The 19,293-nt window shown below is 32.0% G+C and overlaps 2 protein-coding genes and 1 non-coding gene across 8 annotated transcripts; 2 read left to right on the top strand and 1 right to left on the bottom strand.

Moving 5' to 3' along the window:
- Nucleotides 1-1,039: 1,039 nt before the first annotated feature.
- On the bottom strand, nt 1,040-5,035 carry LOC100818448 (uncharacterized). 3 transcript variants are annotated; one of them, NM_001255016.2, is given in 8 exon segments: nt 1,040-1,506; nt 2,237-2,323; nt 2,560-2,670; nt 2,787-2,872; nt 3,354-3,465; nt 4,158-4,346; nt 4,475-4,769; nt 4,938-4,956. In NM_001255016.2, coding segments are annotated over 7 exon segments (1,149 nt in total). In that variant the 5' UTR covers nt 4,700-4,769; nt 4,938-4,956; the 3' UTR covers nt 1,040-1,167.
- Nucleotides 5,036-5,064: 29 nt separating this feature from the next.
- TRNAS-AGA (transfer RNA serine (anticodon AGA)) lies at nt 5,065-5,146 on the top strand. Its single transcript has one exon. It is a non-coding gene; the product is annotated as a tRNA-Ser (tRNA).
- Nucleotides 5,147-6,335: 1,189 nt separating this feature from the next.
- On the top strand, nt 6,336-11,215 carry LOC547764 (centromere protein C). 4 transcript variants are annotated; one of them, XM_006595084.4, is made up of 11 exons: nt 6,336-6,656; nt 6,773-6,966; nt 7,052-7,140; nt 7,242-7,356; nt 7,463-7,614; nt 7,760-8,979; nt 9,100-9,172; nt 9,890-9,978; nt 10,303-10,411; nt 10,490-10,597; nt 10,955-11,215. In XM_006595084.4, exons 1-11 carry the CDS (start codon nt 6,513-6,515, stop codon nt 11,077-11,079), a joined length of 2,418 nt encoding a protein of 805 aa, XP_006595147.1. In that variant the 5' UTR covers nt 6,336-6,512; the 3' UTR covers nt 11,080-11,215. The 4 variants fall into 4 exon arrangements, with proteins under 4 accessions (XP_006595147.1, XP_006595146.1, XP_006595145.1 ...); XM_006595083.4 differs by having other exon boundaries at nt 9,094-9,172; XM_006595082.3 differs by having other exon boundaries at nt 6,337-6,656; nt 7,760-9,009.
- Nucleotides 11,216-19,293: the final 8,078 nt, after the last annotated feature.

Genomic DNA, 19,293 nt, shown 5'->3' with positions numbered 1-19,293 from the left:
CTGCGCAAGAACATTGTGCCTGCGTGCGGTTAACTTCCACACTTACCCACACTACTAGTTTACAACACCTGTCGCAGTTCGGGTCGGTCTATGATGGGTCACTCACTCATAACTTTTTGTGTGCTAGATCGGATTTAATAGTCTCAAAAAATAATAATTTAGTCAAACCTTTTCTGGATACAGACTAAACGGGTAAAATATACTCATGCTTTAATTTTTAACACCATAAATAATATACTATTATTTTTCAATTTTATGTATATGCATATGTAAAATAATCATTTTCCTAACATATATATCATTATTTTTAATTTCTAATGACAATATTATTATATTTTAAAATTAATACATTAAATTCAACCTACTTTGGAATTAAATATATTATTAAGTGAAAAATTAATGAAATTCTTTGAAAAAACATGATTATCATATATAAAAAAATAAAAGCTCATTAAAAATGACGTCAATGCACGTATTAATATAGAAATTTAATATCTATATAGTATAACACAATTTTACATTAATATCTAATCACAAATTATCATTTTAAATCATTTTAAAATAATTATTTTAAAATTCAATAAATTTATCATAATAATGAATTATAATTGAAAGATTTTATCCAAAAAAAAATTACACGCATAACCCTTCTTCTCTTAACGTAGAGTCCCATCATATAAAACATTGGAGTTTAATATCTTCTTTCTCAATCGAAATAATCACATTTGCACGATTGATACTGAAAATTAACTTTAGTTGTTCTATCATTTTGGTTCAGGTACCTCGACTTCATGTAGAGAGTTCTTTGAGACGAGAATGACACCTTAGTTTGTTTTGCGACAAAATTGGAAGGATGCTCAATAGTGGCAACTGAGCTTTGGGGAATTTATCAATTATCATGGTCTTTAGTTGGCCTGGACTAAAGGGTTTCACAAAATAATTGTTTATTTGGACTCTCAAGTAATATGAATGGAAGCAGTAAAACAGGTCAATATCTAAGGCTAACAAAGACCGCGTGAGTTATGCACTTTCAAAAGGAGGCCAGTCTAACACACTCGGGCTTTTTCTTTCTTTGTTATATACACCGTAGAATGATCCAAAGAAAAATCTAGGTGAACCAAAACAACTCATTTTTATCCCTAAAGTAACAAGTTCAATCATCACAAATCACAAGTGGCAGATATTAGAGGACAAAGCCTTATATGCAATATCTATTTCTTGTTCAGTCATCTCAATTGTCTCATCACTATCATACTCAACTGCACCAGAAGACATGGCATTTGTTCTTCCAGTTTTGCTCCTCTGTTCTTTATTTACCTTTGAATTCTTTTTCCTTTCATGATCTAAACTATTTAGTTCCTCCTCATAAATACGTTTACAATCCAAAGCCTGTCTTCGAAGATCTTCCTTTGACAATGAGCCCTTGTTTCCTACTACATCAAACTTTGCAAGCTCCTCAACAACACGAGGTAAGAACATCCAGTCCTCAGTTCCTTTCCGGATGTCCTGGTTAAAGATAATAAGACAAACACAACCAGCTGTGAAATCATATATTTGATTCATCCCTGTGATAAAGGCACTGCACTGAAACTAAATTTAAAGTATTAAACTAGAAAAGCAATTCAACAAGTCTTAGTGCAAACTGTTAGTGGCTTTGAGTGTGCTGACTCAATCAATTCATCAGCCAAATCTAAGTGTTAGAAATTATACATTATATCTGGGATCATAGAATCAAGTGTACAAAGGTTGCAGAGAAAACTTAGTTGCACCTAGAAAAATGTTGGAATGAAAAGGATAAGGAAATAGAAATTACTAAGTACTACTGGTGTTCATGCAAGAAAAAAAAATGAAATGTTTGTGGTTTGTTATGTTTCCCAGTTAGCTGACTTCATACCTCCTAAGATAGACAAATTGTAATTTATACTCCAATAATAACCAATTGTATTTAAAATAAATTTTAAAAATTATACTGGTGATCCTTGTCTTACATGTTTGTGAAAAGTGCACCCTTAAACAAAATACAATTGAATTTTAAATAATAACATAACTTTGCTCTTTATCTATCAACATACTCTGCTTATTCTAACAGAGAGTTTAAACAAAGGATTGCATACAAAATTAGTCTCTATGAAGGGGGAATTTTTACCTATGCCAGCATCCCCCAAGGAAACAAAATATCAGAAAAGTTGCTTGCTAACAAATAGGAGTGATAAACAATTTTCTATGTGTACATTACCTGTTTTTCCTCTAGAGAACATATTGCATCTTGCAAACAAGTTAGAATCCCCTCTGCAGCTATTTTTGTCAACTCACCTGGATCAGGCTGAAATGATTAACATGATGTTTAGATTCATATACAGTACAACTATCAACCTTAAGCACAAGTAATTGGGAACAACAGATATACTAAGCTTTTCTAACAAGTGAATTTGATTCCAATGCAAACCTCTTTTTTTGCACTTTAGTCTGATTCTATGCAAGTTCTGAATGCAAATAAGAAAATTGTAACCTCCAGAATGAACAGAAACAGTCTTTTATACAGGAATGGAAGATCATAACCTTTTCTTCTTGACTTTCCAGCCACTGAATTGTTTTATTCAAATCATCAATGGCCCACTTTTTCACTTCCGAAGGCTCAAAGCATTTCCTAGCAACATCAGTGTCTTTTCCCTGGAATATGCAGCAAACATAAAAGTCTACACTCTATAACAAATTGTTTGCAGATAAAACAAAGGTTATTTAGAGACCTAAATTGTCACTTATAAAACATCTTGTCAGCTTTTTACCTTTGATTTTATGGAGGCAGTTGATGCTGAAGGCTGTTCTCTTTCAACGTGCTTCAATAATTTTTTGGGTACAGATGGTTTCTTATCTGCACTCACCAACAGGGTTTACAAGAAGGATGAATTAGATATAAAATTGGATGGAGATAAATGGTATGGGAATGGGGCCATAAAGACATACAGTAAAACACTTATAGGCCATTAGCTTCACAGCTTCTTCATTATGTTGTAGCACCTATTTATATATATATATATCCAGCGAAGAAGATGGATGTAAAATGGCTTTAAAAAAACCAAAAAGAAGTGTTTTAACTTTCAAGTATTTTCTGAAATAATTAAACCTAGATAATATGATTTAAATAGCAATAGATGATAGCCGTATCTCTTCTAAAATTGCAATTTTGTTCCAAAATATGTCATTTTTATGTTTTGAATTACTTTTGAAGAATAAGAGAGTAAAGATATAAACAATATGCATGTCACAAACAGTATAGTGCTCATTATATGTCAAAAGAAGTTCTTTAACTTTAGGTCCTGTCCCATGTACAAGTATATACCCAACTATATCACCTTCATTTACTTCAAGTGATCCATTTCCTTTGCGCCATGGTTTCCCAGCATGTAAAAGGTAACTGTCAATTTCAATCAGCTTCCTCTGTGTGTAACACTCTATTATCCAATCCTAATCCCCAAAAAGAAGAAAATAAAGGATACATCATGGAATATCATGTAAGACTGTCATCTGCAAAATATTAGAAAATGATACGACCAAGAATTTGCATGGCATGATTAGAATTTCCCTACCAAAATAAAATTTGTTTAAAGTTTGATACCCATAAGGCATTAACATTTGACAAACAAATGAATTAACACTACCGAAACTAGTGAAAAAAGAAAGGAACGGATTGGATTATGGGATAGAAACCTCTTATTAGCAAATAAGCAAAATGCTTCAATTAACACACTAGGTAAAAATTCCCTTGGCACAATGACGGCAAAGAAATGCCTATAATCTTCAAGCACTGAAACGACGTCCAACAACCACCAAAAATTAAGGTTATTACAGCAATTGACATTAAATTAAACGTGGAGCTAACCGATCAAACACAGGCTTACAATGAAAATTATTCCATGAACAAAGATTCTAATGTATTTTCTTGACCATTAAGACAATAGTTTTACTTTTAATTCTATGGGCCCATCAATAATCATGAATCAACTCCAGATATATTAACCCTTTTATAAACAATGGAGGTATAAAAAATGACGCCTAGAAAAACATAGATTAAATTTAAGCCGTGTTTTAAAGAATAGGTAGAGAAATACCAATCACAATTGCATTCACATGGAAACAAAACAAGGGAAGAGGAAAACCTTGGACACGATGGTTCCACAATCAGCTTCAACTTGTCTAAACTTAGGGGTATTTGGAAAAGCACAAACCAAGAGAGTGCAATCAGAGTTCCAATCAGGCTTATATTCTGCTCCCATTTCCATAGCTCGTGACCTCAACATGCCCCTCTCCGGATTCACAAACCCTGAAAGCACAAAAACCACCCCTTCCTGTCCACAAACCAGTAGTTAAATTAATGAACTCCATCAAACATTCAACAACAATGCAGGCAAAATATAAAAAAAACAAAAAAAAAAACCCACAAGGGAACCTAAATTGTTCCTGATAAACCAAGTACCAGAAGCTTGTTGAAGCTTTTAGATTCCAAACTTGAGGCATTTCCACCATTTTCATTTTGGACTTTGCTCTTGTTGGGTGTCTCAGCGTCACTGGATTTCTCACCTTGGCCATCCAAAGTTGGTTTCTTTGCACTGTTATCGCTCTCATTTTCCCTTGAATTCGTCCACGATGGCAGGCTCCGCTTGGAACCGCTGTTGTTGGCACTTCTTTTAGTATCGGACATGGTGAGAACTACTATGTGAAGGGTGCCAAAGTACCAAATTTGAAAATCGCCCAAGTTTTAGTGGAGAAACCTGCATTTGGGTTCTAAATGAATTTCGTAAATTGATCAAAAACTTCATCTGAGGATCGTGTGGCGTGTGCTCATTGAGATAAATAACAATAAATGAATAAAAACTAATAGACAAATTTAATCAGCAAAAAATATAAAAAAAAAAACACTCTTTGCTTCTTCCTCTTACTTTTGCTGCTGCGTCTGATGTGTTCGGTTTGTTTCTGTGCTGTGTAAGTACTGGAGGTGGTGCCGAAAGGAAACAGCAGTAAGCCAACATAGATATTTATAAAAACTGTGACAGAAGGAACATGTTGGTGGACGTGCCGGAGTGGTTATCGGGCATGACTAGAAATCATGTGGGCTCTGCCCGCGCAGGTTCGAATCCTGCCGTCCACGTTATTTTTATCGTTAGTTTTTTATTTTTTTTTTCAGTCACTTGAATTGCTTTGACGAACAAAGCCAGGCCTGTAGAGGGAGAGCAACTGCGTTTCGTTTTTATGGATCTTGCTCCAAAACTTATGGCATTTGCTATTCTCACCCTATATTCATCTCTTCCCACCCCATTCTTTTTTCAAAAGTTGGAAAATTACGGTTTTACCCTCTCTCTTATTTCCCTACTTTAAGTAAAATCTTACTCCCGATAGCAAAGATCATAATCCCTATTACGAGCATTCATAATTGAACATCAAAATCTCATTATCAATCTGTAGTTTACTAGTAGCATAAGCTAGGCACCATAAAACATGTCACAGTGCATGCCATAGCGATGCCATAGTAGTTGATAGGCATACTAGTGTTAGCCACCTTTTTCCAAAGAATTTCCAAGTCTTATTGTTACTCAGCCAGTTATTGTTGTTTTAGCCCTTGTTCCTTCTCGAGCATCTACACGGCTGCACCCACTTTAGTTCTTCATGTTGTTTGCTTCTTGCTTATGTCATTCAACCTGTGTAAACCCATTTTTAAAGTAAATAAAGGAGTACCCTTTCATAAGTCACAGTCAACCACTATAATAAGAGTTAAAGGACTCCCTTCCCCTCCTCTCTCCTCACTTTTTATATTTTGTTTCCAAAACACCCTCTTATCTCTTTCCCTATTTTCTTCTCGTTCCTCCACACCTATCACCATTGCCATTTGCCAAGCTCCTTGCCACACTACCATGATAGCATCATTGACCCATCATCATCACAAACTAGTTATTTTTAAGATATTGATTCAACGAAATTACGATTCCATTGACCAAACACATAATAAAAATGTGTTTTTATTATTTATGTCGATCAATAAAAATATATTTCTATTGTGTTAGGAGTTACAAACACAATACACAACAGAAATACAATTTTACTGGTCAAAATATACAACAAAATCATGTTTCTCTTGTGTATTTTGATAAACTGAATTCCATTTCATTCAAGAATATTTTCAAAAATTGCAAAAACGAAACAAAGAATGAAGTGAGAAGAGCATAAACCAGGAAGGGAATAGCTAAGCCCAAAACTTATGCTTGCCTAACCCAAGATTGGTTTGGCCCGTGATCCATGTGAAAGGTAATGGACCTAGGAAGACAGTCGAACGAAGCAGGCCGTGACGCGAGTTTCAATTCAACGTCTCAAACGAAACGGAACGAAGAAGGAGCAGCTCCCGCTCAGATTTTTGTTTTCAATTTTCGAATTGAAATAAAATACCATCCACTATCTAGGGTTTGGTTTCGTTGTTCGAATCTGTTATCTATTTCCGAACCAATAATGCGACGCGAACGTTAATGGAGAAAGAAGGTGATGCATTAGTGGATCCTCTCTCCAACTATTGGGGACTTTCCCTCTTTCCTCAACCATCTTTCCCACCCTCCAAACCCTACAACTCAGACCAAGATCTTCACACCATCCACACTCACCTCAGATCCATGGTAAGTACTAATCAACCCCATTTAAACAATTATTAATTACAATATAAGTAATTAGAGTTTATTTTAGCTTTAATTGTAGCATCACCTTCCATTTCATGCATATTGTGCTTTCACAGGCCTTGCGGAGTCCCGCCAAACTGGTGCACCAGGCCAAGTCCATAGTAGATGGTAATCCTCAACTGTTCAACTCTGAAAATTCGAACCATCCAACATCTCAGAAGACAAATGATGCTGAAGGGGAATTTCGTCGAAACCCGAGACCAGGGTTAGGGCTTAAACGTCCACGCTTCTCTATGAAGCCAACTAAGAAGTAAAGCTTATAATCAACATTCTCTCGGTCAATCCCTCTTACTTTTTTACATGCTGGCTTGAATTTTTTATTTTTTTTCTGACAGGCCATCTGTTGAGAGTTTGCTACCAACTCTGGACCTTGATAGCCTCAAGGATCCGGCGGAATTCTTCTTGGCTCATGAACGGTTGGAAAGTAAGTCACTGTTTGTTTCTTATTTCTCTTCCTGTGGACGACATTGCAATCCGCGTGGCTTGTTTTTATTTTATCTTATTGGGTTGGCATTTGATGGATAGATGCAAAAAGAGAAATACAGAAGCAGCTGGGTGGTGCCTCATTTGAGTCAGATCAGGATAATGTGGCCGCTAGACCACGACAACGTCGACCGGGGCTTTTGGGGAATAATCAATTGTAAACTCATAATACCTTGATAATCACTCAACATTGTGCTGCTTGTGATGTCTGTTGCTATTTGTTTTTTCTGTTGCTTAACTTGTCTTAATGTTATATGGGCCAGGCCAATCAAGTACAAGCATCGGTATCCAAAAGAAACCTCTGATGATGTTCTGTCCTCTCAAGAGACATTAGGGTCTCAGAGTCTTGCTCCTGTGACCGAGAACACTGACAAAGGAGAGGCTAGTATGGCATCATCAGAAAAAGAAGTAATAGGTGAGTGAATGCTACTCAATTCTACTATATGGGTTTGCTGGCAGGCTTGATGTTTTTTCCACCCTATTATTGGGCTTTACAGTGCTCTCTTACTCCCTCTTATTTTTCATACTTCAAACACTCTGATTATGTATTTTTACTTCAGATTCATCTGGTACGAAAGGGATTGAGCTTGATGAATTGTTGGATGGATTGCTTCATTGTGATTCTGAAGATCTAGAGGGGGATGGGGCAATTACTCTTTTGCAGGAGAGGTTACAGATCAAACCCATTGCTTTAGAGAAATTTTCTGTTCCAGACTTCCCAGATAAGCAAATGGTTGATCTGAAATCTCTGCAAGGGAACAAGTCAAAGCCAAGGAAGGCTTTATCCGATATTGATAATTTGTTGAAAGGAATGAGTATGAATATGAATAAGAAGACACCTCTTAAAAAGGCTGTACAGTGCCCTGTACAGCAATTAGCTTCACCCACCCCTCCAAGAAGTCCATTTGCTTCGTTGTCGTTGTTGCAGAAGCACATTTCACAGTCAAAACAATCAATGGATCCTTTTTCAGCTCATGAAATTGATCACTTATCTAGCAAAAACTATTCCCCAACTCATATGGTAAATCCAGAACTCAATCTTGTTAGATCTGCGAACCCGTCAAATGAATTGAATGCACACATGATTGAAGATGCTATTGCTGTTGGTAAGGCAAGTACAGTTTTGGACACAGACAGAAATGACACCAATTCTTCTGAAATTCCCAAGGAAGAAAAATCTGGGAAGTCATCAAATAAACTGAATGCGCCCTCAATTCAAGATATAATTGCAGTAGGTGGGACTAGTTTGGCTGAGGACACAGTCAGAAATGGCACCAGTACTTCTAGAAAGTCCATGGTGGATAATTCAAGGGAACCTAGGTTTGATGTTAATATTCTCTCAAATGAACCTCATGGTGACATGGATGTAGATGTTGGAGGCAGTGGTATGGGTGACAACAAGGACAGGTCTAATATTGAGGCACACACAATTGAAGGTGACATTGCCGTTAGTAACACAAGTACAGTTTTGGACACAGACATAAATGGCACCCACACTTCTGAAGTTTCCAAGGAAGATAATTCTGGGAAGTCATCAAATAATCTGAATGTGTCCTTGATTGAAGATATAATTGCAGTTTATGGGACAAGTTTGGCAGAGGACACAACCAGAAATTGTACCAGTACTTTTAAAAAATCCATGGTGGATAATTCGAGGGAACCCAGGTTTGATGTTACTCTTGACTCAAATGAACCTCATGTCAACATGGATGTAGATGTTGGAGTCAGTGCTGTGGGTGATAGGGTTATGGATGACACCAAGGACAGGTCAAATATCGAGGTGAATGCATCCTGTCAATCTGAGGACAAAGTATGTTTCATTTAAATATTTTAGTGTCATAATTTTAAGTTGTTGGCATTTGGCAAACCTGGATGAGTTTTTGTATTCTGATAGATGCAGGCAGAAAATATGCAGACATTTACAGCTTCTATCCCAACAGATGGCATGAATCTCAACGTACTGAATCCTCTAGGTATGTGTATCCAGAATGCAAATAATTGAAAGCAAAATCCCTAAACACTTAATTAATGGCTGCTTAATTGTTGGCTAACACAGAATCATCTCTTTAAGAAGCTTTAGTAAGTATTCTACACATAATATTGTGTGAACTGCTTGTCTGCTCATGAAACTTATTGTCATATTAATTTAATCAATTCACTTAAAGTGCACTTCACATTTTCTCTTCAGCAGTTCGGTAGGCTGAGAGAACTGATGCATAAACTTCTTAGGTCTTAACTCATTGCTTGTTGGCAGGAGAAACACGTTGCTACCATCTTTTGTGTGCCTTTAAAGCTTATCTTAGTTCAATAATGCCAGGAGTTCATTTATCTATTTGTTTCCAATTTACTGTTGCTGCTTTATCCTTTAGTTCAGTTGAAGCGATGCATTGGGGGTTTAGTTTCCTATAACTCATTAATATATGCAACAAGCCAGCTGCTTATGGTCAAGCATGTTTTTCCTGCGTTCAGAATGTATTTCCCTGCAAAATGTTTTATTTGCATTACTAGCAAAATAAAAGGAAAAAAGAACAATATACTCAGGCACTACTTCCACATGCTAGGCTAGTTTATTCCATTGAAAATCCATTGGCTTAGGATGTGCTTTTCTGCTAAAAGGCTATGCAGAATTCGTTTAACCTGCAGTAGTAATGTACCTTTAATGACACTAACTCTGTTGTGGTGCACATTAGCTGATCAACCAAATCCTGCTGGATATGAAGCTAATTCTGTGGATAAACGTGCCAGAAGATCAGATGATGATCCAGAACATTGTTTACAGGTACTAGATTTGCCCATTTCCTTTTTTACGTCTCTGAATCTTTAAACTACTTGTGCCATAACAATACAATCATTTTACCATGTATTAGCAATTTAGCATATTTAGAATTTAGGAAGGTAAAATTATATTGTACCGTACAATCAGATTGTAAATAGATTGTGTAGAATTGAATCATAATTAGAAAATTACAAATGTTCTTGTTTTAATTGGTAATATTTTATAAAACTTGTTTTGTATAAGCTCTGGCACCATTCTCTTAGTAATCACTATATCCATTTTTATGGCTAGCTGCTTATAGAATTGAATCTGTGTCTTCTGGTACAGGAAAAGACAGATGGTTCTATGGTGCCTGTTAATGGACAAAAGAGAGTTAAGTCACTTGTGCAAAAAGTGTCCAAGAATAAAAAACTTTCGAATAGACACAGCCTTGCAGGTTTCTACTTATCCTTTATCTCGTCCATTTATATTCAAGAATTCCTTTTGTTGTGAAATAATTTTTCTTTGTTCCCAGCTGCTGGTACATCATGGACTTCTGGATTAAGGAGAAGCACCAGGATCAGGACAAGGCCATTGGAATACTGGAAAGGGGAAAGACTGGTGTATGGCCGTGTACACAAAAGTAAGCAAAATTATAATGCTCTTTCACAGGCACGTGCGCACTTAGTGAAGTTAGATATTTGGTATAATCCTTCATTTATTTGTTGAGTGGGAACTGGGAAGGGTCACAGTCACTGTTGACTAGAGTCTAGGTTAGGTTGTTCGTTACACCGTGACTTGTAGACACTTCTGCACACGGACACCTGTTTAAGCTTCCTCTTTATAACAACTAATACTCCGGTATTGATAACTTTTGGTTAAAGGGTAATAGTAACTCAATGTTCTGCCATTAAAGTGAGGGTTTCTTATTTTATTAACTCAGCTTCGATTGTGAAGATTATTCTAGACACAGGATTAAAAGAATTTGTCATGTGTGCAGGTTTGGCTACTGTCATTGGGGTCAAGTGTATTTCACCAGGAAGTGATGGAAAACCGATTATGAAGGTGAAATCTTATGTATCAGATAAACACAAAGAGCTTTTCGAGTTGGCATCTCTATATTGAATGTAAAATAAGTTCTTCAGATTTATTTTCTGTAACAAACCTAGGTTCCCTTGTACTACTGAGCTGCATGTATTGCATTGTCTATAGCTATAATCACTTAATCAGTTAAGTGGCAAGAAAACTCAATTGATAGTAATTAATTGTTTAATCCCCTTGTATTGTTATTTACTCAAATGATTTTAAATCAACTTTTTTTTCAGATTTTAAGTCAACTTCTTAAAGAGTACATACATAAAAAAAGAAATTAAATTAAGCTTTCTCTGTAACTAATTTTCTTATAAATTTACTGTTTTTTTTAAGCTAGGAATAAAAGTACAACAAAAAAATTATTCCACTAGTAGGTGAATTAAATGTTTGTCTGAATTAAAAACTCAAACGTCAAAATTCAAATAGATTTATTATTGGATTTTAGTCACTAATCCTTCAAATCTCGAAATCAGATTATTCGGAACAGAAATCTGCAAATTCCAGAAATCACCTTTGTGGTTTACAATTTTGCATATTTGCAGTGCCCTGAACCTTTCAAGACCTAAACCCCTGGTTTACAAAAAAAAAAGAAAAAAAAAAAAAGAAAAACCAAGCTAAAGCCCTTATAAGTAATCATTGAAATTTTAGTACTGTTTGGAGATAAAAGTACAAGTTAGATTTTTTAGAATAAGGGAAACAAAATAAATGAATTTGAATCTGGTGTTTTATAATTTATAATTATTGCATGGGAAGGTAAATTATTTAAAATGTTTTTACTATAAGTTACATTGGGTTATAATTTATAATTTTTTCTCTAAAAGTTATCTAAGTACTACATTACTAAGATAAAATTTCAAATTTAATTGAAAACATTAAAAACACAAAAAAACTTGTGCTTAAATTTTGTCCATACTAATAAGATATTTGAATTGTAATTTAACATATTTACAATTTCATTAAACATGAGAGTTACACGATAACTAAACATAATCATAATTTGACAACATTATATTAATTTTACATTACTATCAAATGAGTCTAAGGATTCATTCGGTAGAGATGAAAGAAATAAAAAGAAAAAGAATTGAAATGAAAACTTTAAATCAAAATAAAATATAAAAATATGAATCTCAGGTTATTTTATTGTTTATTTTTCTGTATTTTACTATGTCTCAAATGTTAAATTTGTAAGGAGCCTTTATTATTTGTTTTATCTTAGACCTCTCAAATAAATGTTAGAACCGATCATTTTTTATTCTCTTTGCACACAAACAAAGGCACCTTAAGCGAGACATACTAATCAAGAAAGGAGTCTAGACAAGTTACAAATCAAACTAGAAAAAATGACGTTGAAATGTTGCCGATTTTCAAACATCTAACTGATTCTGCATTATTCTGAAATTATAAATTTTGCCACATGAAAATTGAGTACAGACTTTCTGCTCAGTGTGTGGATTCTATATAGTCATGAAAGTAATGTATGAGATTGTAGCCATAAAAAATAAATTATATACATTAAATAATAAAATAAAATCATAACTGAGACCGGAGAGCTTCACTACCTTCGTACTATTGCCCCCTCCTCTGTTTTACTCCTCTTATTTGGCTTAACCGACTGAATAAGTCAACAAGTATAATGTTTCAAACGGTAACAACTGTAATAATCATAAATCCATTTAAATAGTTTGTCTATTAAAATTAAAATAATCCTATATAAGACTGGAACTTAAAATTTTAATTAGATTTTTTCCTTAAAAAATGTTTTCCTTATTTTGCCAGTTAGATTCAAATTGGTGCTCTAACTTTATTTTATTTCCCTTTCCAATTTCGATCTACTTGTTAGTTTGGTCTTTCTGTGTTGTAAAAATACGAGATTGAGGTCTAGAACATTGATAAGGATTGATTGCAAAGAGAGTTGAATGAAAGCTGACAATTGCCATGGTTGTTTGTTGTGGTAGAAGTTTTGATTATTGATGTTCTACTGACTTTGCTGTAATGAATGCAGAGACTTCTTAATTTGTGGGTTGAACTCTGTTTTAATGGAATGTTTGGGAATATTTTATATATTGAATTTAGAGACTTCTCTTGCTCTAATTGTATTTATGTTAATTAGTAGATGAAATATCATGATAAAGACTAAATTTTAACAATAAAAATATTACAAAAATTAAATTACATAATAAATAAAATACGAAAACTATACATACAATTAAGCGAAGTAAACAAATAATTCATGTCTAATCAGACTTTTAAGGCTGTTTAAATTAGTCGTCTCGACAAACTGTCTCACCTATACATATACTCACCCTAAATAAATAATGTTGCTGTTATTTAAATGGTTTTATTTGAATAAAATTACACCTGGACGGTTATTAGTTACATCAAGAATCAATTGCCACCCTTTATAATATATGGTAGTAATCGAATTATTCTATCCATCGCTACTTTTTATCTGTTCATTTTCTTAAGTTAAACGACTAATAAGTTCAAGGTTTATGTAAAGGTTGGAGTTGTTATGTGTATATAAAAAATATGAACAGCTTTAATCATTATTCAACAATCAACCGTAGAGAAGCTTCGGCTGTCACAGAACAGAATCTTCAGTTGTTTTTATTTATTTCGTTAGAATAAAATAAGTAATTAATATGTAACGTGTAGTCGTGTACAACACATCTTGTGTTTATATTGGCTGCATTTGCCTAACTTTAAGATATATCTGTAAAAAGAAAAAAAAAAAAGATATGGTTGAATTATTACGCCATCAGCTTCATTGCGTTTGATGCGTGGTGCTAATTAAATTCGAGGCTGAAATTTTAATTAATATTTAATTTAATACGCGTTGTCACCGATTGTGTTTGTACCAAAAAGAAAAAAAAGAGAAAAAAAGACTTGGTGATCGGTGACCCCACTATAAAGTAATTAAAGGTGTAGAATTTTATGTAAGCATGACTATTTTAAATTTTTATTTTTTTTGTAATAAAATTCTAATGTGATAAATATTTTTTGGTCATTTGAAAAAGTGAAGGTATTTTCTGCAAGTGTCGTGGAATGGACGACACGTTTGTTAAATTGACAGTAATAATAACAGAGGTTTCAGAGTAGATAATCATATATTAGAATCAATACTTACGTTGAGTATTTGAGTTTGAGTATGGCCATGCATGTGGTCATGTGGTCCTATTAGTTTTGTTACTAAAAAGGTGAAACAAAGGTTTGTATGTGGGGCACTGGTCGTAGAGCATAGAAAACAAAACCAATATAAACAAGTGGAAAATAAAATTAAGTGCATATGTACATGAAACCGGAAACAATAGAACTTGCGTCTTGTCAGACGCTGTTTTTGAGTCTGACAATGAAAAAAATAAATAAAAAAGGCCAGCTTTCAGTTTAGTTAATTTGGTCAATAGATTCACAACATGAATAAAAAAAATACATTCACAAGTAAAAAAAAAATTACATGGTTTGAACAAAAGATAAACATTCACACTATTATCTTCTCTTTTTTTTTTTAATGTGAACATTACCTTATTCTCTTAACAATCTGAAACCTAACGACCTAATAATAGAGAACCTGGATTGACTAGCTAGTGTTATGTACTACATGATTTTAGTAAATCGCATGAGAAATTATAGAATAGACAATATAAATAAATTTAAAAATGAATTTGATAATTATTAAAATAAGCTGTGATTTATTGTTTTGAATAAACAATTGTAGCATCATGGGGGCCGTGGTCACATGACAGCAATGAAATTAAATGCTTCTAGAAGAATGGTTCTGACTCATCATAGAACAAATCTCAATAATGCATATCATATCATCTACTTACTGTTCCTTTAATTTGCATGGCCTCAAACCCATATGAACGTTAATATTAACCAACATTGAACTTTTAATATGTAGTGCAGTGCATTACTCCATATAAATACCAGATAAAATTCCTTATCTTAATGGATTTGCATGAAATTTTCCATCCCCCGTCTCTACCAATCGTTACATCTCTTTGAACTTTTTCACCTTTCACTGTTCCTTACATGGAACTTGGACTTTAGTGTGGAGTCGTCATAATTGTTTCGACGTTTGTCTTTGTAATTATCCTCTACAATAAACCCTTCATGTCAAAAATATGAGTGTTTAACATTATCAGTTTATCATTCAAAAATACATTATCAGTTTGATTCTCTTTTTTTAATTATTGATTCGCTAATAACATAAATTGTTTTTGAAGAATAATAACAGAAATTGTTATTATTTTAGTCGTCTACATAATTTTAATATCAACTGAAATTCATATTCAAGCACATTGCAATTATTTTAGTCTTTATACTGTTTTACACACACACATATATTAATTTTTACTACATAATTAAAAGTGAAATAAAATACAGTATCATTTTTTAAGATGATGATTAAGTTAAAAAAGAACCGTGACAATTTCATATCTTTTTTTTTATGCAGACTATCTTTACACTCTCATTTTATGATGATTTATTTAAAAAGAAACATGATATTTTTGCATGTTTTTTCTATGTACGCCCTCTTTACACTCTCTTTTTATGGGAGAGAGAGGGAAACAAAAACTTGTTCAGATTATTTTTTCATTTTTCAAACATCATAAGATAAGAGTAAGAGAAATTAAATTAACATTATAGAAAACCATATACGTAATTAATTATAATTAAGAAAATAATATGAAGATTTAATTAAGATCTAAATATAATAGATCATGTCTGCCTTATTCTTTATTAAATTCAAACAAATTAAATATAGAAAACTTATACAACCTGTTCTGGTAATTAAATAAAAAAACAAAATTTCATTTAGAAATCAAGTCAAATATTAATTTATATACACTTCTTCCTTAATATACCGAAATATGGTAGTGAAAATAAAAAAGAGAGAAGAAAAAATAAGTGAAAAATAAAATGAAAAGTAAAAGTGTTTGGTTGAAAAAGAGTAAATAAGAGATTCTTAGATAGATAGAGATGAGTATAAATATGTAAGAAATAATATAATAGGTTTTACCAATTTTAATTTTTTTTTTATTTCTCTTCTACATCAGTTGTATCAAACTCATTCTATTTATTACATCTGCTAGTTTAATATTTCTATCTTGCGTGACAAACTAACCCTTAAAAACAAAAGATGCCTTAAATATAGTGAACCTAATGATACAATAGACTTAAGGTTGATACTCAGTACACAGTCTGAAAAACTAATGCTACACTAAAGCAAGTAAAATACTTATTAGCTAATTTTAAACTTTAAGTCATACAATATGTGTAAAGAGCTTTATATTATGGAAAAATACTCTGAATATGTTTTTTTTAAAGATAATTGATGTAGACAATCTATTTCAACTCTTTGTATTTTCAAACTAAATTAAGCATTGAAAAGATAATTTTTCCACTTTAAATTCTAATAAATATATTGCCTTTCAAAAAAAAATTATGATAAATGTTTTTTTATATGGTACTATTCAAATTTTATTTTTGACAAAGATAATTCTTAATCATATTTTACTTACTTTAATTAGTCAGGACTCGTCTATTATGATGAATAGAAAGATTAAGAGAAAAAAAATCAATTTTAAATTACTATTTTTTTATTATTAAACCAGTTACATTTAACTTTCAATTGAATGACAGATAGAGTCAGAAATCAATTTGTTAAAATCAAATCTAACAAAAACATGAATTTTATAATTTTGAACAAGTATATTAACCTGGACACGTTTTTTCCACCGTGATATAACGCGATTCACATGCTATATGTTGATGCTTTACTTTTAAATTGACGACAAATGTTGATTTCCCAAATTAATGGGTTTGAGAAAACCGTGGCTAAACCATTGGCCTTTGAAATGCCACGTGAACGCTGCTCATTAGATGTTAAATGTGGACAAACAACTAATCACTAGAATGATTCAACTTAAATACCAAGAGTTCATTCAACACTCACTCCATTTGTCGGTGCAAGTATAAAGCTTTGATCTTTAAAGTAGAAAAATGAAAAAGCTACACAACTAGGTAGGGTCCAACGTATAAAGATATATATGAATTGTGACAGCCAAATTGCAAGTGTCTTTCGTCTGTTTCTAAAATGAAGTGGGAAAGGAAAAATAAAAGTAAACTTTATCCAACATTTGAAACTACAGAGGAATCCCATCCTATTGAAGAAAATCAAGAAATAAGAGGGGAAGATCCTTTGTACCAAAAGTATTTAGAGAAAATTGTATAATTAGTTGAATACATATAAAATGCCATAGAAATATGTTTATGTGATAGTTTATTATTTATTATTTTATATGCAAGAATATAGTTTTAGATCAATATAGTTTTAAGCTTTTTAGTTAATTTTAATTCTTGAAATTTAATAACCAAATAATTGATAAATATAAAAATAATAAAATTATTGTAAAAAATATATATAAATTAAACTTATATTGTATATACTATATAGTATTTAAAAAACATCTATCAAAATTTTATATTTTAATCAAATAAACTTATACGTTATCAAATAAAATTATAAAATAATTATTTATGATTTCAAGTTGAAACGTACCTTAGTCGGCAGGCCGAAGACTTTTAATCATAAATTGGTTAAATTGACATTCAATAAACCGAATATAAATGAGATGGTTGTATTGTTATTAAACTGGACGAGTTAAAAAAATTGAGATTTAATATTTTAATTTTCAATTGATTCGTGAAACATGTTAAATTTGATATTATTTTTTAGAAAAAGAAATTTCGGAGTAAAAAATTACAATACAAAAAAGACGTAAGTAAATATTTGATCGTTTATGGTAAATATTAGCACCCATAAAAAAAGTGATGATACTAGTGATAAGTAAGACAAAATGTTTCTAGAAGAGATGAAAAAGGGGTAATCATGAGTCAGCAAGAGAAGTGGGGCATAGTGTTGCTGTTTCAAGATGCCAATTTTATCCAATATCCATGATGTTGCCAAACTCTTCTTCTTTTTCAATTTATCTCTCTCACTCATCCTTTCCCCTTTCTTCACTTCATATCTCAATCAAATCCTATCCTCTCTCCAACATCAGTTATTGCAATAAAGGGTATAAAGAAAATAAATCAATATTCAGTTTGGTTCCGGTCACAAGGGTCGTGCACTCCTGCTTGCTTTCTTGGGTGTGCATGGGTTAACTTTATGAGTATTCATCGTAAAATTAAATTTGAAATGACCATTTTTAATAAATTTATGTAATTTACGATCTTAATTTGTTTATCAATCTATTTTTTTCATATAATTGCAAAAGAATATCTCAAGCGGTTGGTAAGATTTTTAAACTCCTTAAAAAAATCGATTGACACTCATGTAAATTATTCTCTTTCAACTATGATTTCTTTAAATGTATCAATTAGAAATTAAATTTCTAATTATATGTTTAAAAAGTCAAAGCACCAACTACGTAAGTTAGTCATTATTGATAATCTAAATCTAAATAAACTAATTCAGCTAAAGTTATGTTAATTTGTGTTATGAATTAGGCTTATTGCCTAATTTATATGAGAAATCATGTCAGTATAAATTATATCATCCTAAGATTATGATAGGTACGTACAAAATACTCTAGATATATTCATGAAAAAAAGATATAAAACAAGCCTTGTTTTAGAATAAGGTTATTAATCATTGAGAATGTAAATTAACTGGTATAATATTATTTTAGTTTAATGAGAGATTTTGAGGTTAAGTTCTCACTCTCCATTACATTAAATGTTCAAAAGGTGATCGTGGTTCGAATCCTTACATTTGGTATGAAATAATCTATATTAAAATGAAGTATTTAGCTTATATGTATTTACCATTTTTATCCTCGATAAATATTAGTTATTATCTTTAAGAGTGAGTATTTCGTATCAATATCATGGATAGAAAAAAATAATCAAACATATGATTAATTTTTAAATATAATTTTGATTTTCCTATTTTAAAATAGACATATTTAATCTTCATATTTTAGAAAATTCACGGTTTTGATTTGATTTTCAATTTTAAGTGTATTTTATTTATTTTCTTTTGGTTCAATTGAATAATAGACCTATCATATTTCTTTAAGATAACATAAAAAATAATCTAATTAATTAAAATGTAAGAGAAAATAAGAATTAAACAAAACTTTATAAAATAAAAAATAAATATCTTTATTTTAAAATAAGGAACTAAAATTGTATCTAACCCTAGGAAAAAAAATTCTATTGTAATAGCTATCTTGA

The sequence above is a fragment of the Glycine max genome, chromosome 13, assembly GCF_000004515.6.
Source record: "Glycine max cultivar Williams 82 chromosome 13, Glycine_max_v4.0, whole genome shotgun sequence".
Lineage (NCBI taxonomy): Eukaryota > Viridiplantae > Streptophyta > Magnoliopsida > Fabales > Fabaceae > Glycine > Glycine max.
Note: the sequence above shows the minus strand (reverse complement) of the source record. Positions and strands in the feature narration are given on the sequence as shown.